At 41.8% G+C, this 24,189-nt stretch overlaps 2 protein-coding genes across 3 annotated transcripts in view; one reads left to right on the top strand and one right to left on the bottom strand.

Annotated features, from left to right (window-relative positions):
• Nucleotides 1-1,310: 1,310 nt before the first annotated feature.
• On the bottom strand, nucleotides 1,311-18,167 carry blzf1 (basic leucine zipper nuclear factor 1). Of its 2 annotated transcripts, none has more exons than XM_055644668.1 (7): nucleotides 18,095-18,167; nucleotides 15,373-15,450; nucleotides 13,479-13,924; nucleotides 12,383-12,582; nucleotides 8,012-8,140; nucleotides 5,385-5,604; nucleotides 1,311-1,986 (listed from the first exon to the last, which is right to left on the bottom strand). In XM_055644668.1, the coding sequence occupies exons 2-7, from the start codon at nucleotides 15,401-15,403 to the stop codon at nucleotides 1,801-1,803; spliced, it is 1,212 nt and encodes a 403-aa protein (XP_055500643.1). In that variant the 5' UTR covers nucleotides 15,404-15,450; nucleotides 18,095-18,167; the 3' UTR covers nucleotides 1,311-1,800. The 2 variants fall into 2 exon arrangements, with proteins under 2 accessions (XP_055500643.1, XP_055500644.1); XM_055644669.1 differs by having other exon boundaries at nucleotides 18,015-18,143.
• Nucleotides 18,168-18,326: 159 nt separating this feature from the next.
• nme7 (NME/NM23 family member 7) overlaps nucleotides 18,327-24,189 on the top strand; it is a 115,629-nt gene continuing 109,766 nt past the window's right edge. Inside the window, exon 1 of the mRNA XM_055644667.1 lies at nucleotides 18,327-18,376. Within this exon, the coding sequence (XP_055500642.1) occupies nucleotides 18,374-18,376 (3 nt within the window). The 5' untranslated portion in view covers nucleotides 18,327-18,373. The remainder of the gene's footprint in view (nucleotides 18,377-24,189) is intronic.

Raw genomic sequence — 24,189 nt, 5'->3', positions numbered from 1 at the left:
ACAAAGGTCTGTTTTTCAAGATGAAGGAGGATGGAGGAGGGGACCTTTAAGGCCAAGATAAGACTGCATTCTTAAGAACTTTGAAACTTTGTGAGAGTCTGAAACATGGCAACTCTTTCTGTACTATCTCGGTGAAGTGTACTAATACATTATAATCATTGCACTTTTGTACTTATCTTTGATTATGCTCATCTATAGTAATTCTTTTACTGGATTGTATGCAAAACAAAGAATTTCACTTTACCAAGGTACATGTGACAATAAAGTATCATCATCATTAATTTTTTACTGATGCACCATAGAAAGCATCCTATTAGGGTGCACTTCAGCTTGATATGGCAACAGTGCTGCCCAAGACTACAAGAAATCGCAGAGTTGTGAATGCAATCCAGTCCATCGCATAAATGGGAAAACAGCCAGCATAATGAAGGACCACCCATACCCCATTCATTCTCTCTTATCCTTTCTCCCAGTGGGCAGAAAATAAAATAGCTTGAAAGCACATACTATCAGATTCAAGAACAGTTTCTTTCCTGCCATTATGTTACTCCAGAATGGACCTCTGGCATGTTAGGGATGAATTCCTGATCTTCCAATCTACCTTGTCATGATTATTGCGTTTTTTATTCTGCACTTCCTCTGCAGTTTTAACACTATATTCTCTTATTTATATTATCCTTGGTACTGCCCAACATACAACATTATTTGCACTGTATCTTGGTACACATAACAATAAACCTTGCTGACCTTGTGTTGAATAAAGTGATGAAGCACATTAAGATGTTCAAAATATAGATCGCCATTCACATTTACAGATGTGAATGTTGATCTATATTCGGGGTGGGAGATTGCAACCTTCACGTGGTTCCCACTGTTTCGACAAATGCAATCAACCCAGTGTGCACAATCAAATAAGATCAAATAGAACAAGTTGTCCTACAACTTTAGGCCATGCATGCCATACGCAAGAAGAAGAAGAAGTGATCTATATTCAACTTATCATTTCCTTTAAGCAAAATAAAGCAAATTAAACTGATTATATCAACATGATTTTTTAGAATCTGCTTGGAGCCAAACTGATTTAAGAATTCAATAGAAACACTGTCACGATCTGTACCAGCTAAGAAAATAGTGACAATTGAATTTCTCTCAAAATCATCTTGATAAAAACACCATTCCAAACAATAATTATATGATTGTTGATCAATGAAACATAGTCCCTTATATTTGACATTGGGGTTTGGTTGGTCAAATAACTCAAACATTATAATAGTACATTGCATTTTAAAAATCGATGGACACAAATAATATAGCAGCTTGCAAGAATTTATCAGAAACATACACATATTTCACTACAAAATCAAAGATTCATTTGATTTATAAGGAACCTCTTAGGAAATGCATTGACATAGTTGGAACTCAGTTTACTAGGTTTGAATTAAGAACATTATCATCTCTGCGACAACTGTGCCAAGAAATACTGCTTGTATCCACGTTCTTCTGACTATACAAAAATAGACATCAAAAATAAATACATAGCTTTACATTTTAATTCCATGAACCTGAAGTCCAAGGTTCAGGTAATGCAGAAAATTTAAGAATGAGAATAAGGTGGAATATATTTCTGTGCTTCTTAGAATCCATACATACCCATCTTCAATATAGGTAATACTTGCAATTAAGCTCTTTTTAAACAAATAACTAAGTTTGATGGCTTCAAAGTACTTAAGTAGGTAACAAGAAAATGTAACAATAGTGACCATTGTTTCCTAAATCCATTCTCTTCATTAAAAAGCTACTTCACAGGACTGTTAATTCTCCCGTACAATGGTTGCAACAATTAAATGTAATATTTTCATATCTGGTATATGGATGAAATCGTCCAATACTCTTTTTGTTGGCGAGAAATGAAGCCGGGGATGTATCACAGAATGGCAGGTCAGCTGTTCCTTTATTACATGCCGTAAGATCCAAAATCTTTAAAACCTGCAAATGGAAATGGGATGAGAACATTTGTAAATGTAAAGTTGATTAATAAGCTTGCTAAATATACGATCATTATTGTTTAGTTTAGTTTGAGATGCAATGCGGAAACAGGCTCTTTGGCCCACACACTCTGCACCGACCAGCGATCACCCTGTACACTAGCACTATCCTACACACTGGGGACAAATTAGAATTTTATCAAAGCCAATTAACGTACAAATCTGTATGTCTTTGGAGCGTGGGTAGAAATCAAAGCACTCTGAGGAAATCCACGTGGTCACGGGGGAGAATGTACACACTCTGTACAGACAGCACCCGTAGTCAGGATCGAACCCGGGTTTCTGGCGCTGTAAGGCAGCAACTCTACCGCATCGCCACCGTGAAGCCCTCTCTAGGCGTTCCTGGCCTTAGGAACTTTACTTTACCTTAACCATAAGGAGGCCACAGAGGGAAAATATACATTGATTTGTTTGATTTATTTACAAATTTCTAGTGGATTGTGTAAACTTTTTCATCAACTTCGATAACTAGGGCAATACCGTGACACAGCTGGTAGATTTGCAGCCTTCCAGCACCAGAGACCCATGTTCAATCCTGACTTCAGGTGCTGTCTGTGCAGAGTTTGCATGTTCTCCCCATGACCGCATTGGTTTCCTCCGCGTGCTCCGGTTTCCTACCTCATCCCAAAGACATGCTGGTTTGTAGGCTAATTGGCCTCTGTACATTACCCCTTTGATATGTGAAACCAGTGCAGGATTTACAGTTAATGGTACAACCCTGTAGATGTTATAGAACAGAAAGATCTAGGAGTACGTGCATAGCTCTCTTGAAATGGCGAGTCAGGTGGACAGTAAGGTGAAGAAGGAGTTTGGAACGTTTGCAAGAATTGAGAAGTGTACCGAGTACAAACGTTGGGTCATTTAGGAATGAAGGATGGAATGGAGGGATATGGATTATGTGAAGTCAGATAAGAGTTAGCCTTGACATTTTATTTAGGATAGGCAAAGGGCCTGTTCCTGTCCTATATTGTTCCGTTCTATAATGATACAGCTGCACAAGTCATTGATGAGACCACACTTGGAATACTGTGTGCAGTTCTGGTTGCCCAGCTGTATAAAAAACGTCATTAAGCTGGAAAGGGTGCAGAAAAGATTCACCACTATGTTACCTGGGGAGAAGTTATATAGGCTGGGACTTTTTTTAATTTGAAGTGTGGGAGGTTGAGTGATGACTTTATAGAAAATCGTGAGAGGCATGGATAAAGTGAATGTTCAGTCATTTTCCTCAGGGTAATAAAACTTAAAAGGGATCTCAGAGGCAACGTTTTCACTCACCGAATGGACCAAGCTACTAGAGGAAGTTGTAGAAGCAGATCCAATTATGCCATGGATAGGAAGGGATTAGACGGATATGGACGAAATGCAGGCAAAAGGGACTAGCCCAACTAGGTCGGCATGGACAAATTGGGCCAAAGGGCCTGTTTCCATGCTTATAGCTCCATGAATGTATGACTATCAAACTACATCTCATTCAGAACTGCACGATGAACAAGCAAGCCCAGAAATTGGATTTTCCTTACTTTTTGGTGAGCTAGAGACAAGGCTGGTGACAGAAACCAAATGAAGGAAGTCTAATTATGGGCAAAATCAATAAGCATGGTGTGATTGTCAATGTTATAGACTGCAATAAGGAAGAATTTATGCACCACAAGAAACACATAATTGTTATGACCTCTATGGCTTCCTTCACAGTCCTTTCAACAGGACGAAAAAGTTCACTTAAAAAGATAGACAAAGTACAAATTCTTAAGACCATACAAAGCTTTAATTTAACGTCTGACGGGTGTGGACCTAGAGGCAACAGTTTCACGTCTGAATCTCCAGCAGCACACACACAGAAATACCAGAAAACGCGAGTTTATATACGTACAGAAATAAAACCAATTGCATGATGTAATGTACAAAAAACACCAGCCACCTCCAAATATGGAGTTGTTTTTCACTCTTTGCCAAAAGCCAGTCATCCCAAATGGCATCCTCTGGGCCCCTTCTTATCTGATTAACCTCTTCAACTTACATAAAAAACCTTACAAGAGAGCTGCGAACTTTTCACCTTACATAAGAACTATTCACCTTAAGTTAAAAAAACCCTTGGCATGATGGGAGTTGTCCATATCCCATCATGCATTACAATTGGCCTTTTACAACAGGAAAGCTTAAATATGACAACAATCAATTAATAACTAACTATTTCAAGGTCATGGACAAAAACCTAAATAGAAAACTGAAGTATTCTAAAATAAACAAGAATTTTTGAGGCGAATGAGATGTGAGAATGATTGGGGTTGGGATGAGCCTGCAAGGATGAATGGGATGGGTTTTGTTAAATGGCCAGCACTGTGACACAGAGGTAGAGCTGTGACCTTACTGAGACCCGGGTTCGATCCTGATCTTGGATGCTGTATGTGTGGAGATTATACATTCTCCCTGTGACTCATGGGTTTCCTCTGGGCGCTCCAGTTTCCTCCCACATTCCAAAGACATGCAGGTTTGTGTGGTAATTAGCTTCTGTAAATTTCCTTAGTGTGTAGGATAGAGCTAGAGTACAGGGTGATCGCTGGTTGGCGTGGGCTCAGTGAGCTGAAGGGCCTGTTTCCAGCTGTATAAACTAAACAAGATAGGAATATTTGAGGCAATAGAGATGTGAGAAAGATTAAGGAAGAATGGAGTTGGGCTGAGCCTGCAAGGACGCATGGGATGGCCCTTTTTTAATGAAGATGTTAATGATGGATTTAAAAGTTGGTGGTGTTTTGGGGATAGGAAACTGTAGATACTGGAATCTCGAGTAAAAAAGGTTTGATTTTTGTTGGTGTTTGGGACTGGGACTGGACGGAGTTTCAGTTATTCACAGTACTTTAAAAAGGAGCTGCTAATGATGTATTAGCACAGGATTCGGGAGATGTTTCCGTTAAATGTTGAAGAATTGTTTAAAAAAGAACTGTAGATGCTGGAAAAATCGAAGATAGACAAAAATGCTGGAGAAACTCAGCGGGTGATGCAGCACCTATGGAGCGAAGGAATAGGTGACGTTTCGCGTCAAGACCCTTCATCAGTCCCATGCAATATAATCTCTGACGAGAACAAAGAGGTACCCGGTGGGCCGCCTGCAGCCATATGCAGCGGCAAGCTTAGTTCGCTGTTGGAAGAAGATAACACTGTACTAAGAGGTTTTGAAACTTGATCGGCGGCAGAAACGTGGGGATTCTTTGTGTACTGCGTAGGTGATGTCTGCTGCATAATTTTACCGGAATGCAGGGAAAAAACAAAGAACGTCACTGTACCTAGATACATGTGACAATAAAGTATAATTGAATCATTGAACCTTGCAAAATCATATACCTTTTCAGCCATTTTTTCCGCAGGTGTGTTGCAGAATTCAATCTGTTGGTTTGTCTTTTGTGCATTACTTATACTTAGTTTTCCTAGAAGGTGACAGTTTACAGCCTCGGCTAATTTATGATTGGCGGATGCTAGCTCTGCCGTGGTGAATGGTTGAGCACTAGGGTAGTAGGTTTGTTGCCGGCCCCACTGCAGTGATACCAAGAGCTCCTCCAGGAATCTGTGAAATATAAAACAATGAATTACTTGATAGCTTATTTTATGCAGAACTAACCTAGACAATTTGAACACTTTACTGCAGGTAGCTGCAATGTTTATCTAAGTGATCTATACTTATAGTATCACAATTTAAACTATAGATACAGCGCTTGAACAGGCCCTTTGGCTCACCGAGTCCGCGCCAACCAGCTATCCCCATACACTAACACTATCCTACACACTAGGGACAATTTTACAATTTAACCAAAGCCAATTAACCTATAAACCTGTACGTCTATGGAGTGTGGGAGGAAACTGGACAGACACGTACTATCAGGGTAGGCAAGGTAGGCACTGCCTACCTTGACTAAAATAATAAAATGGTAATTATTAAATATAAATAGTAAAGGCATGGGAGAATAATGCCTACCTAAGAGATCGATCTCTTAGTTAGCATAATTCTCCGTGCCTTTCATCCGCAGTACATGTAACACACGAAGGTCTGTGCAGCTGATTTGCCGTCGATGCTGCTTCAAGCCATCAATTTCCAGGGTACTGAAGGCAGCTGAAATTCTGTCTTTGCAGTACTGTGCATTTCAAACATGGATTGCCATTATCTTAAGAAACAAAGAGAGAAGGATGGAGTTCGTGTACAAATGATGTGGTAAATAAATTTCTTGGTGCTATATGTTTTTAAATACCGAATTTCCTGGCAATGAAGACGCTATTTTTTACCCAAAAATAAGGCACGAAAATGTACATGTGTCTTGGAAGCCGAAGTTGGAAGGTTGTTAGCCAAGAAAGATAGACTTGGCTGTCCCTCAGTACAGCAACATTAAGAACGATGTTGTTGTACTGAGGGATAGCCAAGTCTACCCCTCATTGCTGGCAGATAATGGGAAGCGGCTATAAAAGGACAGCGCCGCTGAGGAGGAAAGAGTTCCTTTCACAGCATGTGGGGAATCTGGCCCGGGGTAAATTTGTGGGGAGGGCAGGAGTGTTGAGAAGGAGGGGTCGGGGATCATGCCAGCAACCCACTTGCTGTGACGCTCCGGGCGCGGAGCCACCGCATTGTGGCCTGGGGGAGAAGTAGCTCGGGTGGCTGCGAGCGGACAGCGGAACTGGCCGCCACCTCAGCCCTTCAGCTGGCACCCGCTCACCTCTGGCAGTGCTCTCCGTCTGAAAACCTCTCTCCTGCCGCTCGCCAGCCTCACTCATGTCAGCCGCTTAAATCCTTAAATTCCGACAGCACGATCAAGGGACCAATTGAGGTTACTCGGCTGTCTGAATTTAAGGATTTGCGGGAAGCGGTTGACAAGAGCGAGGCCGGCGAGCGGCAGGTGAAAGATGTTCAGACGGAGAGCACTGCCAGAGGTGAGCGGGCCGGCAGAAGGCGCTGAGGTGGCGTCCAGTTCCGCTGTCCGGTCCCGAGGCCGCTCGCAGCCACCCGAGCTGCTTCCCTCCCCGGCCACAATGTGGTGGCTCCGCGCCCGGAGCGCCGCGGCAGCGGTGAGTGAGTTACTGGCATGATCCCCGACCCCCTCCTTTTCAACGCTGCTGCCCTTGTAGATACAGTGAATAGCTTTGTTTTGCATGGTATCCAATCAGAGCAGATAATCTATATAATACTCTCATCTTGTTCTCTTCCGGTTTGCGTTGTTTTTACATTTGCGCATAAACCGTATCCGATAGCGCTACGATTTTTCGCAACCTTATTGGTCATTCTCCTGTGCTGCAAGTGCAACAAGTTTTGTTCTGATCAGTGGAACAGTACAAATGTTATGGTTTAAAAATCGTAAAAACCACCCCTTCCGGCACCCGCTGTCAATCACTGGCGGCAGGAGAATAAAGCTGAAGGAGCGGAGTGAGCAGAGTGTGTTGAGCGAGTGCGGTGTGAGCAGCGTGCGGAGAGAGAGCAGCGTGCAGGCAGTCAGTCGACTTTTTAAAAATCTTAAACCGCGCATGCACAGATTTTTTTCTCCGTAAGCTGTCAGTGGACTTTTATGGGTAGTGAATTAATATAATCTAAATAAATGTTCACCAGCTACTATAATAGAGGTATTTCTGAGATTTATATACCAATCAATAATAGGGTACCACTCAATGATAATTTGCTTGATTTAAGCTAATTGGTTCCCAATGAGCATTGCAATTTCTTTGTAACTGCTGGTAATTTAAAAGTTCAGAGTTTATTCAATTGGTTTCGATTTATTATCGTCATGTGTACCTTGAATGAAAAAAGAGGTAGTGTTAAGCAAAAATTGTCAATGGGGGGGAGGGGGGGTTCTCTGGTCTGTGTGGCAGACTGAGCTACACACACAACTCCCTGCAATTTCTTGTAATCTTGAGCAGAGCTGATGCCAAACCAAGCTGTGATGCATCCAGTTTAATTGACAACGCGTGATAGACACTCCAGAATAAAAGTATACCTGTGGGAGTCAACCATATCCTGACGAAATTGCTCACGCTCGTTGAGAAGGTCCTGAATGGCACTTTGGGTTTCTCTGACGTTACGCTGCAATGACATCCTGGAATGGGACAACTCATCGGCCATTACTCTGGTGAGTCAAAATAACATTTCACGATCAAAATAACACTTAATTCAGAAAATTACAGCATATTAGTTTTTTTTTAGTTAAAAGGTATTTAAGAAACAAGAACCAAGGGATACACTGTAGATCAATAGAGCCCGTGCTATAAGTAAATTCTGATGCTTCAGTAGTGTTCAACAATAAAAATGAATGCCATTTCTTGAAAACTATTAGCAGAGATGTTAAAAAGATATACACTTCAAGCAGCATTACAACAACAAAAAAAAATCTTTTATGAATTTACTTCAAGTTTATTACTGTGCAATAATTATTTTGACCATTAGAGAATGCCAGGCTTTAGTTTTAGAGATAAGCATGGAAACAGGCCGTTTTTGCCGATTTAATCCACGCTGACCATCGATCACCTTTTCGCACTAGTTCTATGATCCCACTTTCTCATCCACTCCTTCACAGTCGGGGCAATTTATCGAGGCCCAATTAACCTACAAACCCGCATGTCTTTGGGATGTGGGAGGAAAGCAGAGCATCCGGAGGAAACTCATGCGGTCACAGGGAGAACGAGCAAACTCTCGTAGACAGCAGCCGTGGTCAGGATCGAACCTGGGTCTCTGGCGCTGCGAGGCAGTGGCTCTAATAGCTGCGTCACCGCGCCATCATGTTTTTGGCACATTCAGTTAAATTATCACAATGCTCTAATATACAGAATATACTGTACAGATATATGCCATTTGCTCCAACTTACACCCTCCATTACTTCCACTGAAATGCATCTGCTGTATTTACCCCAATATTTCATGAGCTCTCAGTGAAGAAGGAAATTTCTTCTGAATTCCAATTTCATTTTTGGATATCTGTGTTAATGATAATGGTTTTACTTTGGCTCTTCCCTAACTGTGAAAATACATTCTCTGCATCTGTTCTATTATGAAACCTCTCAGCCGTCTTTGTTTAAGAGAAATCAGGCTTCAACCTTTTCAACCCTTAGAATTCCAAGAAATATAAACAAATTCCTGGCATACAAGAAACATTCCTGGCCTGTTTGATCGTACAAGTATGATACCACCGTCCTGATGTCAAATTTTAATTATTTATTTGCAGCCTTTCTAATAATTTTATATCATGACTTATAAAGTGGTAACCAGAACTGTAGATGGTGTTCCAATTATGGTCTAATAATAGTTTAGAAAAACATTTTTTTTCAATTTCATTCTTCAAGAAATAAACTGCAGTATTAGATTTGTCTTTGCTTTGGCCCAATATATATATATATATATTAATCGCATAACACATTTGTCTACCAGCGGCACAGCTGGTAGAGATGCTGTCTCCCAGCACCAGTTTCGATCTTAGGTGCTGTCTGTGTGAAGTTTGCATGTTCTCCCTGTGACCCCATGGTTTTCCACAGGGTGCTCCAGTTTCCTCCCACATCCTAAAGATGAGGGTTTGTAGCTTAAATTGCCCTTTGTAAATTGTCCCGAGTGTATCAGGAGTGGATGAGAAAGTTGGATAATATAGAATTAGTGTGAAAGGGTGATCGATGATTGGTGTGAACTCAATGGGGCGAAGGGCCTGTTTCCACATTATATTTCTAAACATTTATTTAAACTCTGAGATCCATTTGCTCCTCTATCGGTTAGTTTTTCATTTCCAAGTAACGTGGCTTGTAAAAACAAGAAACTGCAGATGCTGGTTTACAATAAAACTGAAGAAGGGTCCCGAACTGAAACGTCACCTATGTTCTCCAGAGATGCTGCCTGACCCACTGAGTTGCTCAAACATTTTGTGTGTTTTTTTAAATATGTGACCTCCTTATTTTTCTCACTAATATCTAAGTTTAAATTTAATTTTTCTTTTTTAAGCCAGTTTATCTGCAGGTTTATTCATGTCCACTTGTATTCACAGAACACTTCAGTGCTTTCTATCCTACCTAATTATGTACTGACTACAAAATGCTAAAAAAATAATTATGATTCGTGGGAAAATTGTTAATATAAATTGTGAACAGAGTCATAGCAATTAGTTTTATGAAGGTGTATTTCCCACCTTCTGGAACCCAGCTCTGCCATTCTGGAAGAGTCCTTCAAATTATTGGGAATTATTTACTTGAAGACAAGCAGATATTTGTTGTGGAGACACAAGGAACAGCAGAAGCTGGAATATTGAGCAAAACACAAACTGCTAGGGGAACTCAGTGGGACAGGCGGCATCTGTGGAGGGAATAGATAGACGACGTTTTGGGTTAGACAATAGACAATAGGTGCAGGAGTAGGCCATACAGCCCTTCAAGCCAGCACCGCCATTCAATGTGATCATGGCTGATCATCCACAATCAGTACCCCGTTCCCACCTTCTCCCCATATCCGCTGACTCTGCTATCTTCAAGAGCCCTATCTAGCTCTCTCTTGAAAGTTTCCAGAGAACCGGCCTCCACCGCCCGCTGAGGCAGAGAATTCCACAGACTCACAACTCTCTGTGTGGAAAAGTGTTTTCGTATCTCCGTTCTAAATGGCCTACCCCTTATTCTTAAACTGTGGCCCCTGGTTCACTGCCTGCCATTCTGAAAGGAACCCATTAATCCCTACTCTTTGTTTCCTGTCTGTCAACCAATTTTCTATCCATGTCAGCACCCTACCCCCAATACCATTTTGCCCACTAATCACCTATGTGGGGCCTTATCAAATGCTTTCTGAAAGTGCAGGTACACTACATCCACTGGCTCTCCCTTGTCCATTTTCCTAGTTACAACCTCAAAAAATTCCAGAAGATTAGTCAAGCATGATTTCCTCTTCGTAAATCCATGCTGACTTGGACCGATCCTGTACTGCTATCCAAATGTGCTATGTCATCTTTCATGATTGACTCCAGCATCTTCCCCACCACCGATGTCAGGCTAACTGGTCTAGAATTCCCTGTTTTCTCTCTCCCGCCTTTCTTAAAAAGTGGGATAACATTAGCCACCCTCCAATCCACAGGAACAGATCCTGTTGGGACTGTTCTTCAGACAGATGGACTAGGGGAGAAAGCCGGAAAAGAGAGGAGGGAGTGGGACAAAGCCTGGCTCCATTCCTCTCTTCCGTATGCCCATCTCCCATCCCCGAGCCCTACATTCCCCTCATCATTGCTCTTTAACCTCCCTGCTGTCCCGTTCCACCCATATCCCTTCTTCCAGCTACATATTACGCTCCTCTTCCTTCCCGACCCAAAACATGTTGGTCCATTCCAACACACAATATAAATTTAGATAATGAAAACGTGGTTCAACAAACATCTAACAGATTTGAAAGTGAGAATTTTAATTGAATAACAACTTCTCAAGTTGAGCAATTCTCACCCACAATAACCAAATTTTGGAAGCAGATGGTGCAGTTAGAACTGCAGTAAACTGTCATTGTAATGGATAGGTAGGAAAGAACAGCTGGTTTAAATCAAAGGTAGCCACAAAATGCTGGAGTAACTTAGCGGGACAGGCAGCATCTCTAGAGAGAAGAGATGCTGCCTGTCTGAAGAAGGGTCTTGACCCAAAACGTCACCTATTCCTTCTCTCCAGAGATGCTGCCTGTCCTGCTGAGTTACTCCAGCATTTTGTGTCTAGCTTCTCATTATAAAGGACCATGTTGTCCAATATTACTGATAGTCTGCTATAATTGAGTAAGGTATTAAGATTGTATAGGTAGTGGCAACAAGCAACTGCAGTTGCTGGCTAATACACTAAAGGACACAAGTGCTGGAGTAACTCAGCAGGTCAGGCTTCATCTGTGCAGAACATGGATAGGTAACGTTTCGGGCCAAGACCCTTCTTCAAACTCTGGGTCCGGAACTGGGCCTGGAATCCAAGTGAATTGACAGCCCCGGCCTGTTGGTGACCAGGGGAGAGGCAAGGATTGGCGGAGTTAATAGTCGCGGCTCGATGGTGGCCGGAGTGCAGGTGAGGGTCGGCAGTGACAGGCGAGGCCTGGCAGCGGCCGAGGAAGCTATGTGGGCTGGCTTTGGCACCAGGCGGTCTAGCCTGGAAGCAGCAGGAGGTGGCGTGGGCAGCAGTTAATAGGTCCGTCTACTATAACCGAAGTCCATTATAAAGAGGTGTATTAAAACGAGCGGTTATTGAATGGAGTATTTTCAATGCCACTAATCAGGGATGAATTTCGAGGCATAGAAATGGAAGTTAAACGAGGAATTGGAAAGTGTGGGAGCAAAAGTAATTGTCCGTTTTAGACCATTTTTGAAAAGTCAATGCCGTAGGTTACAAACCTGCTTGCGAGGAATTTGCTGCGCCACACATCACATTGTATGGTCATCCTCTCCAGCTGCTCGGAAAGTTGAGACAGGTTTTGACTCAAAGTCTCATTTTCTAGGATTAGGTGATTCTTTTCTCGAGCCATGCGCTCAAAGTGATACTGAAGATCATCACCAACAGATGCCACAAGCAACTTCTTCAATTCGCGATTCACCTGGAAGACAAAAACTAAAATGCTTGCAACTGTCCTATTATCTTTATGCACCCGTATACTGTTCACCCTGCAATTTCATGGTTTCCAACCAATCTATTTGTTTCTTCTTATTTTCTAACCGAAATTCAGTTTTATAGAATCATAGTCAGGCACCATAGAAACAGGCCCTTCGGCCCAACTTGCCCATGCTGGCAGAGATCTCCCCCTACACTTGTCCCATCTGCCTGCATTTGTTCCATATCCCTAAACCTTTCCTATCCATGTACCTGTCCAAATATCTTTTAAATTATGTTATAGTACTTGCTTCAACTACCACCTCCGACACCTCATTCCATACACCCAGTGAAAAAGTTGCTCCTCAGGTTCCTATGAAAACTTTCCCACTCACCTTAAACCTGTGCCCTCGGATTCTTGATTCCCTTGCTCTGGATAAAAGACTGCATCTACCTATCTATTCCCCTCATCATTTTATACACATAGAGGTCACCCTTCATTCCCTGCTCCGAGGAATAAAGTCACAGCCTGTCCAATCTCTCCCTGTAGCTCAGACCCTCAAGCCCTGGCACCATCCTTGTTTTAGTTTAGTTTGGAGGTAGAGCATGGAAACATGCCCGATAGCCCACCGAATCCACGCCAATTGTTAAAGCCCGACCACACTAGTTAAGAACATAGTCCTGTGATTATTTAGTTAAGGATAGTTTCGTTTAGAGATGCACCATGGATGGCCCACTAGAACCTTGTCTTTATCCTCCCTCCAAACCCCATTTCCATAATTACAATAGAACCTTCTGTACAGTTCTAGCAATTTTTAATTGGTAACGGGAGGTAAACAGGTTTGAGCGCTAACAGATTTGTGCAAATCTAGGACCAGGACACAAGCTAAAATGTCATCTCACCTCCGTTTGTACCCGGATTTGATTGGCAAGCCCTCCTTTATCCTGAATGAGTTTTCTTTCTGAACACTGAGATTTTTCAAAGGCAGCTTTAAGTTCGGTCAACTCTCTCTTGAGTTCAATTGTATTTTCTAACTGATTTGACAATTCACCTTTATTGGAATATGCAGGATCAGTTAGCATTATACTCTTTGCAGGAAGCTCATGAATCACAGCAGCTTTGGGAACCAAAATCCTCATGGCTTCTACTTCAATTGCTTGGTTTGGCTGAATTTTTCCAAGTTGAAGAATGCCAGGCTTCGTGATAACGTGAGAAGAACTGGATGTTACATTAGTTCGTGCAGCATGATGACCTTTTTTATTTTTTCCTGATGTATTTTCCATTGGTTTGGCTGGCACTTCAGTTTCCATTCCATCTCCAGGTCCTCGGATGAATCGTACTATTGGAACTAAAATATTAAAAAATGAAACTTTATACGTGGATGCAAGGCTCTGCAGATGCTTGAATTTTGAGCAAATTTCCAAAGGTCTGAATTTTGAGCAAAATTCAGCGAGTCAAGCAGCATCTATGGAGGGATTGGATACATGACATTTCTGGTGGGAACTCTTCAGAGGCAAGTGCTGAGGAAAGACATATGGTTGTAGCCGTGAGTCTGGGTCAGAACATGGTGGAATAGCAGGAGAGCAGCAGGAATCAGAGAGGAAGATTGTGAGAGGATCTCACAGAATCCATCAGAGAGAGTAGAAATTCTTCAGTGCAGTGTAGGGATTGAAGAAGGGTCCCAACCTAAAAAGTAATCTGTCCATTTCCCTCCATAGATACTGTCTGACCTGCTCAACTCCTCAAGCACTTTGATTTTTTACTCAAAACGTGAATCTGGTTGAATACAATGCTTGGTAAGTTAAACTGTAATAACAAAATGTCGCATATACCTTAACCAACGTTAATCATCAGTGGACTGTCGTAACATTTAACCCAAGAACCAAATTACATGCATCAGGTCGGAACTTCTGTTTTAAAACTGCTGACTCTCTAACATCTTTGTCTGGTACAAAGTTAAATTTACAAAGCTCATGGTTACATCAATATTTTTGCTCCTTTCCTGTGTTATTATGAACTTTGTTAAATGAGCCGATTCGTACAAATTGTCTGATATCCAGACTGTACATTTTGATAAATTTAACTACACAATAAACAGATGGCCTCCATCCCACACATCTTCAGGGGAATCAATCAATCCATCCACCCACCCACTGAGAAAGAGAGAGAGAGAGAGAGAGAGGGGCCAGGAAAGAGGCAGAGAGAGATGCTAAATGTAAACATTTTATGACCTTTTGCAGTCCTGAAGCAGTAGAAATATGTTTTTTTGAGATTGTTTTTAATATTAGAATCAAAAGTAAAGTAAAAATAGTTCTAAAGTATCAGCTCAGGCAACAAATCCTGTAACCAAGATGATTTGTTTACGTAACTTTGGTTGAACTTTACACATAGTCTGACATAAATCCACTCCATAACCTTCTGACTCAAAAGCCAATACTACCAGCAATGAACCAAAGATGATGGATGCAAAGGATTGTCAGGAAGAGAAGTATCGGCTTTCTGAATATTCCTAACTAATCTTGAACGAAATAGTTCTGTCTGAATTTGTGGCCACATTTAAAGAAGCACTGTTCCAGAAGTTTACACGTCATGTTACAATGTCAACAAGGTCAAAATATAAATTGTGTCTCTTATACAAAATGATCAGAAAATGAGTGGCAAATATAGACATCATGGACCAAAGATACACTTATATCGATACATTTATAAGCCTAGTTTATTGCTACAACCTTTGATACAAGTAAATAAACAAAACTGTTTGGAAACAATTGCGAAATCTTGCAACTATTGAAATACCTTTAGTCTCCATTTTGATGTCTGTTGTCATATTCACAAAATTGTGCTGGATTTTGGAGTACTGTTATAGATTTTCATCTGGGGAAAAATGAGAAGTAATTGTCAGTTACTGAAAGATCAGTACAAACTAAATTATTGTAAATAATCCAAATCTACTGCAGCTATTTAGCAAATAATAAACGGAACCAAATGCTCGATGGAAAAGACAAAAGAAAAACAAAAGAAATCCCAGTCATCTCCTTAAATGTTCACTTATTCAACAATCAGGAAGCATCAAACTAGTGTGAAATTAGTGAAGGTACACAAAAAAGCTGGAGAAACTCAGCGGGTGCAGCAGCATCTATGGAGCGAAGGAAATAGGCAACGTTTCGGGCCGAAACCCTTCTTCATCGCCACATCTTCCCATCTCCCCCCATATCTGCCATACTCCACTGTGAAATTAGTGATATTGATAGCAATTCACTGACTAATCACTGACAGTAGTGCACAACATTCACAATATTCCTAAGCATCGGATTTGATAGAAAGCTCAGGCTAAATGTATCAGCGTAACCCTCTATTCCTGTCTTTCTTGTATGTTTTTCTAGTAAATGTGGTAATACCATTTTCTTCAACACACCCTCGAGGTATAGTTTTAGCAAGGCATCTAATCATGGAGACATAATCCTCTAGAGACACAAGAGCAGATGCTGGAATCTTGAGCAAAATACAAAGTGCTGGGGGACAGCATCTGCGGGGGGAATGGAATGAAGAGGCGTTCTGATCCAAAAGGTCATCAGTCTATTCCCTGATGCTGCCTGACCCGTTCAGTTCCTCCAGTCCTTTATATTTAGCATAATGCTCTTATTTTGTATACATTTCTACAAAATGATAATATTTTTCAGCCAAATCTTGCAATGCGTCCATAGTCTTGCAACTCTTCAGGGGAAAAGATTTGTTATGAATTCATTATTTGTGACTGTCTTTAAAATGTAGACTACAAATTATGTTCTTCCCCACAAGTGAATAAGTTCTCTCTACATCCACTTTGTTAACACCCTTCATTATTTTAGACTTCTATTAAATCGTTCCACAGTCTTCTTTTCTCAGGAGAAAGGAGACCTAGTCTGCTTCTCCTTTCTTAACTGCATGGCCTGACAATTCTGCACTTTCTTCAGTGCCTTATATCTTCCACATTCTTTGAGAACAGAAGGGTATGCAGTGCTCCAAGGAAGTTTCTTAGGATGGAGGGAAATTTACCTCCACTTCAGATATGTGTATCAATCCTTTGAATGTACGTTAGTTGTTGAATGCAGATAGAAATATTAGAGTCAAAGGAGATATTAATAGATTAAGTAAAAGGGCAAATGCAAAGTTGTCCTAGGTTTAGGTTTAGGTTTATTATTGCCATGTGTTGCGAGTTTCAATGATACATTTGGTACCTTTTTTTTGCATGCTATCCAATCAGATTAGGTAATATTATATATGTATAGAATTATGCCAAACCCGTACAAAAGATAGAACAAAGGGAAAGATACAGAATGCAGAATATAGTTCTCCTGCAAAGGATAGTCCTAAGTATTGAGAAACTGGAAGTGTAGGCTCAAAGGCACTTGAAGACCCATCAAGGTTGATTGATAAATGTCGTAGGCAAATTACAGAAGTGAATCAAGAAAAGCAGTGAACTTCTGGCCTTTCCCAACAGGAAGGATGCAATACAAAGAAGGGACAATGATGCTATGGCTACACAACACATAGGCAGGTTGTAACATAATGCATATGCATTATACAACAGAGTAGAAAAAGCTCTGTATATCTAAAGAAATGACTAGCCCGATTCTTACACGTCATTCTTGATGTAGACTGACTTGCATAGGTCTGGGGTTATTTTTCATGATGGACACTTGGACTATTGCGTTCACGATATTGGTGGGCTGTCATTAAATTTTTTACCAAGGGTAGGGGAATCAAGAGGATATTAGTTTAAGGTGAGAGTGGCAAGATTTAATAAGAACCTGAAGGGCAAGTTTTTTCTCACAGAGGTTTGTAGGTATATGGAATGAGCTGCCAGAGCAGAGAAAAACAAGGATCTGCATATGGTGGCTTAGGAAGGATACATAGGCTGGAGTAACTCATTGGGCCAGGCAGTATCTCTGGAGAAACTGGATAGGTGACCTGTCAGGCCGTGACCCAGTCTGAAGAAGGATCCCAATCCTTCACCTGTCCATGTCCTCCAGACCTGCCTGACCCGTTGAGCTACTCCAGCACTTTGTATCTTGCCAAAGGAGGTATTTATCTTGCACTGAACGTTATTCCCTTTACCCTGTATCCGTACATTTTGATTGTGCAGCTTGATTGTAATCACGTTTAGTCTTTATACTACATATATATATTAGTTTTTTACGAATAGTTATTTTTTGTCTGACTGGATAGCACGCAACAAACAGTACAGCACCTCGGTACACGTGGCAATAATAAGCTAAACTAAACCATATGGACACGTATATGAATGGGAAAGGTTTAGAGGGATATGGGCCAAAAAAGGCAGGCAAATGGGATTCGATGCCATGGACAAGATGGGCGGAAGGGCCTGATATTGTGCCGTGTGACTTTTATAATTCCGGTCGAATTTACAATATTAAAAAGTCGACAGAAACACTTACTTTACATATTATCAGGGATCTAATATCTATTGTTATGTAGAAGATCTCTAGGTTGATGTCGCCGGCCGGCCCGCACTCACCTCAGTGACAGCTCCCGCCTGCGTGGACCCGCCGCCGACGGGGAGCACTTCCGGTGCCGTGTCACCCCGACCTCTGACCTCTGACCTGGCCACCTCCTCCCTCGCCAAAACACCTCTTTATATTTTTTAAATATCATCACCTTTTGACAAAATGGCCAAACTGAGTGAAATTAATGCTTTGTCTTCCGTTTGGAGAAAACAGTCTGGGGTGTGGAGGCGGGGCGGTCGAAGTGCGCGTGCGCGCCGTTGCCATGGGAGGAGAGGGGACGCGCGGGGACCATGGTAAGGATGAACCCGGAGCGGGCCCGGGCCCGGGACAGGGGAATGAATGTTTCTCTGGGCAGTGCAGGGACAGCAACAGGCCCTTCGGCCCACACTGTCCGTGTAGTCGTGGTCGTAGTCGAAATAATCCCCTTCAACCCGGCTCTTGAAGCTGGAGAGAGTGCAGGATGTTGCCAGGAATCGAGGGCCTCAGCTGCAGGGAGAGGTTGGGCAGGCAGGGACTTCACTACTTGAAGCGTAGGAGGAGGAGGGAGCGAGGGGTGGATGGAGGGAGGGAGGCAGAGGGGAAAGAGGAGCAGGAAGGAGGGGGTAAGAATAGAGAGTGAGGAAGGAAGGGTAGGAGGAGAAGAGGGAGGAAGGGGAGAGAATGAAGTGAAGAGGGGAGGAAGGAGAGAGAGAAGAAAGTGTAAGAAGGCGTGAGGGGAGGGAGGAAGGAGTGAGGGGGAAGGAAGGAGAGGGGAGGAAGGAAGAGGTGGCAGAGGAAGGGCGGAGAGAGGGCGGAGGAAGGAAGGAGAGGGCAGAGGAAGGAAGGAGGAGGGAGTAGGAAGGAGGGAACAAAGAGGGCGGAGGGGGAGAGGGGGAGGAATGAGAAGGGAGGGGAGGAAGGAGGTGGGGGAGGGGTGGTGGAGGGAGGGGGAGGAGGAAGGATTGAGGAGGGAATCATAAGATCATGAGGAGAATAGATAGGGTGAGTCTTTTACCCTGGGTAGGTGAATCAAGAACCAAAAATAAAGGGTGGCACTGTGACACAGTGGTAGAGCGTTACAACGCTTGCAGTGCCAGAGATCTGGGTTCTATCCCAACTATGGATGCTGTCTGTACAGAGTTTGTACGTTCTCCCTGTGACCACGTGGGTTTTTTCTGAGATCTTCGGTTTCCTCCCACACTCCAAAGACGTACAGGTTTGTAGGAAAATTGGCTTGGTACAAGTGTAAATTGTCCCTAGAGTGTGTAGGATAGTGTTAATGTGTGATGGGTCGATGCAGACACGGTGGGCCGAAGGGCCTGCTTCCGTGCTGTATCTCTAAACTAAACTAGAGAGTAGAACCTAAAGATGCTGGTTTACAAAGACTACAGATGCTAGTTTATCTATCATGATAGGACTTTATTCCTTGTAGTGCATGAGGATGTGTGGTGAACCTATAAAGATGTATAGAATCATGATGGGCTTGGATTGGTGAATGCACATTATTTTACCCTGGGGAGGGGAATCAAGAACCACAGACATAGGTTTGAGAGGAAAGATTTAATAGGAACTTGAATGGCAACTTTTTCCACACAGAGGTTGGTGGGTATACATGGAATAAGCATCCAGGGCAGGTAGTTGAGGTAGATACTATAATAACATATTAAAAAATGCACTGAGACAGTTACATGGATAGGAGAGATTAGAGGGATATTACCCAAACTTCAGATGAGACTTGTTCAGGAATGACGAGTTGGGCCGAAGGGCCTGTCTTTGCGCTGTATGATTCCTCTGCCTGCATGTGATCTATATCATTCTATTCCCTGCATATCCATGTGCCTCTTAAATGCCACTATTGCAACTAAGCCAAGACACTTTGTGTTTATTGACCAAGTTAAACTAATCTCCTCTCTGCATATCCCTGTGGTGGGCTGACTGGCTTGCTTCCATGCTGTTAATTTTAATCAAAGCAAAATCCTAACATAAATTTAAAGTGCCTTCAATCAGGCAAAAAAATATATAATTACCCACTGTCCCCTTGAGTTAGAGGAAGGAACAATGGCTCAATTTCCCAAGTGCCTGCTGCCTAGCTAGTGCTGAAACGGAGTCTGAAAAAGGGTCCTGACCGAAAACATGGTCTGTCCATTCCCTTCGCAGGTGTTGCCTGAACTGCTGAGTTCCTCTAGCACTTTATGTTTTGCTGTAAGTAACATAGGCTTGTATTTAAATATTGGATGATTCAGCTGTACTATATTTGCTCATGGTTAGCTGTTGAAATGGACAATTTATGGACACACATTAAGGAACTTGTCAGAAGAACTTGGTGACTGTGAGGACTCATGAACTTGGAATATAGATCATAAACTCATGAACTTAGAATATAGATCATGTGCAGACAGAGGAGATTAGTTTAACTTGGCATAGTCTTTGGCATGGGCATGGAGGACTGAAAGGCCTGTTGCACTGCAATATGCCTTTCAGTCCTCCATGTCCATGCCAAAGATTATGCCAAGTTAAACTAATCTCCTCTGTCTGCACGTGATCTATATTCTTCCATTACATATCCATGTGCCTCTCTAAAAGCCTTTTAAATGCTGCTGTTGCATCTGTCTCCTCCCCATCCCTGGCATTGCGTTTCAGGCACTCACCACCATCTTTGTAAAATAACTTGCCCCGCACATTTCCTTTAAATTTTGTCCTTTCAACCTAAAGCTATACCCGCTAGCTTCCTTGGATTGCAATGGCCTCAGTGGCTCATAGAACACAGCACATGCTATGGTAATGAAGGATCAACCTGTCCTTCAGGTGGATCCTGCTTCACTTTGATGTGCAACACCAGGGGATTATCATGTTTTTTGTTTAGTGTTAGTACTTTGTTTGGAAAATATGAACGTGGTATTTTCTGGCAGTTGTGTGGGAACTTGCAATGGAGAATAGTCCCATCTAACAACAAATGCCTCTGTCTGGAAATAGTGAACAGAGGTTTTATTGTAGGGTTTGTTTGTTCTCTGTTTACTTTGTTTCATTATTTTGGAAAAATAATACTTGTTAATATGAAAAAACTGCACTGTATAAGCAGCAGCCTTTTAGCAGTCAGTCGGCACATATGCACAGGCCGACTTTAGAGAGTCATTGCCCACATTGATTTATTTTGTGCTTTATTTGCCATTGGTTTCCAACTATAAATATGGTGTTTACAGATTTAAGTACATTTTTCTAGCATGTAATTGTAAAACTCAGCTTCTCTGATATTTCCCTTTGAATAGTGCTTTTGTTTTTTACAGGTTATGTTTATAGTTTGCTTGCGACTATTATTGAATCATTTTCCATTCCTTCCAGGTATTTTAAATCTCAACAACTTTGAGTTTTAACAAAAAATCTTGTTGTATTTTTGTTTGTCAATTGCTGCCAACAAATTGAAACGTTCCCTCTTTACTCAATGGAAAATATGCATGATATGAATGAATGAATAAGTTTATTGGCCAAGTATTCACATACAAGGAATTTGCCTTTGTGCTCCCCCTGCAAGTGACAACATGACATACAGTGACATTTAGGAATGACACATAAAACATTAAACATTAATAATAAAACATTATTGATTAAACATGTGACATGTTTAACACTACTTTAAACTTCAAAGTAAAAATAGAAAATATTGGAAATAATAGGTGAGCCAGCATCTGTGGATTGTCTATGTTACTCTGAACAGTTTACTCCTGTTACTAGCAAGAATCTTTTCACACAAAATCCAGGCAACCTTATAATTTCCTTTATACTTGTAAGTGGGATATACTGACTTGGGTATAATTGGATGTGCAAATCTGAATTCTTCCTCGTACTTTGCATATTTACCAGTGCTAGACTGAGAGTGAACTCGGCAATCAATCTGATGAATTTCTGGACTGGCATTTAGTTTAATCTCACAGTTGCCTCGCTTTGTTAAGAATATTAAATTAGTTTTTGTTCAATTGGGTTGTTGAACTTTCTGTTTGTGGCTGTTGTTTTATTTTGATATTGGAAGACTATCGTATAACTGCCTTGGAACTAAGGTGCAAGAGCAACTTGGAGTTCATGATAATTGTCCTATCATGCAGTAAGATGAGTAAATAGATGCGGGAAAGAAAGTAAAATTCAGAAGGGCATTTTGTTGACTTTTTTTAAAGAAAACGATAAAATTGATAGGTTGATGTGATCGGTGCAATTTTGACCATAACACATAGGAGCAGATTCAGACTATTCGGCCCATCAAGTCTACACTGCCATTCACTCATGGCTGATCTATCTTTCCCCCTCAACCCCATTCTCCTGCCTTCTCCCCATAACCTTCGACGGCCTGACTAATCAAGAACCTATCAATCTTCGCTTTAATGTCTAGGCCTCCACAGCTGTCTGGCAATGAATTTGTGGCCATATAACTAAGGATTTTTTGTTATGGCTTGACCACTATGGCAGATGGTCCTATTTGACTGGATCATATCACTTTTTGGCTGAAGCAGGATTTCATATGATGCATGGATTCTATTTACTTTTATTTTGTAAACATAAGATATGCACTCGATCCTTTTTCATTTCCAGTGGGCTTGGCATTGGGAGACAGGTCAAAGAATTTCAAGGAGCTTTGTATTCATAATGTTTGAGTGAAATGGGAAGAATCCATTTGGCCCACTGAGTCTGTGCCAGCTGACAGATCAATCCCACTAATTTTCTGTAAATCCGCCTGAATGTCCGGAGGTATGTAAGAGGAAACTGGAGCACCAGAGGAAACCCCTCGGTGAAAGAAGCTGCCAACTCGACACATGACCATACCTGCAAAATAGCTAGGTTATTTTGTGAATCATGCACTCAGACATCCAGAACCTTGTACGTCTTGCAACTCTGCAATCTCTCACTATTTAGAAAAGAAACATTTTATTTTTCCCCCAGAATTCAAAATTTCACAACTCCCCCCCACATTATACTTCATCATGTACTAAATCTCTGTCCACTCACTTCACCTATCTATTGCCCTCTAACCTATTCACAATGATTTCATCAACAAATTTAAAATAATGACCACCGTACTTTAAGGGATCGAAAAATGTTTGCAATTAAAATAAACAACATATTTAATCCAAATATTTCACGGTTAATTGAATAATTTTTAATAGAGTATTTGGTTGCTATCTTTTTAGACACCTTTACAATACTAAAAGGCAGGATCCTTTAGTAAAATCTCACTATTTTCCTGCTCTTTTAAATTTAATCTTTAGGTATGGAGTTGTTTCTACACTTTATGCACCTTCTCCTCTTTGAGCCATCAACTTCATGTTCATAAGTGATAGGAGTAGAATTGGGCCATTTGGCCCATCAAGTCGACTCCACCATTCAATCATGGCTGATCTAACTCTCCCCCTCAACCCCATTCTCCTGCCTTCTCTCCATAATCCCTGACACTCGTACTAATCAAGAATCCATCTATCTCTGCCTTAAAAATATCAATTTTTGGTGAGTCGAGTGTTTGCCGAATATACGTAGGAGGAGGGCTTTGAGGCCATCGTACTTCGCGAGTGCCGGTGGGTCCTGCAAGACCGGCAGCAAATGCGAGGCCATCCCCTAACTGAGAGCCCCGACGACTTGGAAATATTTAGTGTCGTCGACGACATTGTTCCGCAGGTGGAACTGTACTTCGACGTGTGCGAACCAGACCTGCGGTTGCTCGGCCCAGAACACGGGCAGCTTGAGGCCGACGGCATTTTGCTGGGCATCGGGGATGGCGGCGGCTTGCATGTTTTACGTCCAATATTTGGTTGGACGTGTCGGGGTCACCAGTTTGGCAAGTCAAGGCAGCGAGTAAGCAAAATTGTTTTATTTTGAAAACGAAAACAACGAAATTACTCAAATCGCTAGAGACAGCCAAATACACGGTTGATTCCACACGTGTGGCGCTAGAAAGAATCAATGCAGTAGAAAACCCGCGAAAATAAACACCCACGCTTATGTGGCTTCTCCAGCCAATCCCGAGGGTTCGATTACCCAGGGCCACCGCCAGGTGTCGCTACAAATTGACTTCCTCACAGTGCACATTCATCTCTTGCTATAGCACTCCTCTCCAGATAGCGCTGTTTTCTTTTATTTTTATTTGCAT

Source organism: Leucoraja erinacea, chromosome 13 (genome assembly GCF_028641065.1).
Source record: "Leucoraja erinacea ecotype New England chromosome 13, Leri_hhj_1, whole genome shotgun sequence".
NCBI classification, from domain to species: Eukaryota; Metazoa; Chordata; class Chondrichthyes; order Rajiformes; family Rajidae; genus Leucoraja; species Leucoraja erinaceus.
Note: the sequence above shows the minus strand (reverse complement) of the source record. Positions and strands in the feature narration are given on the sequence as shown.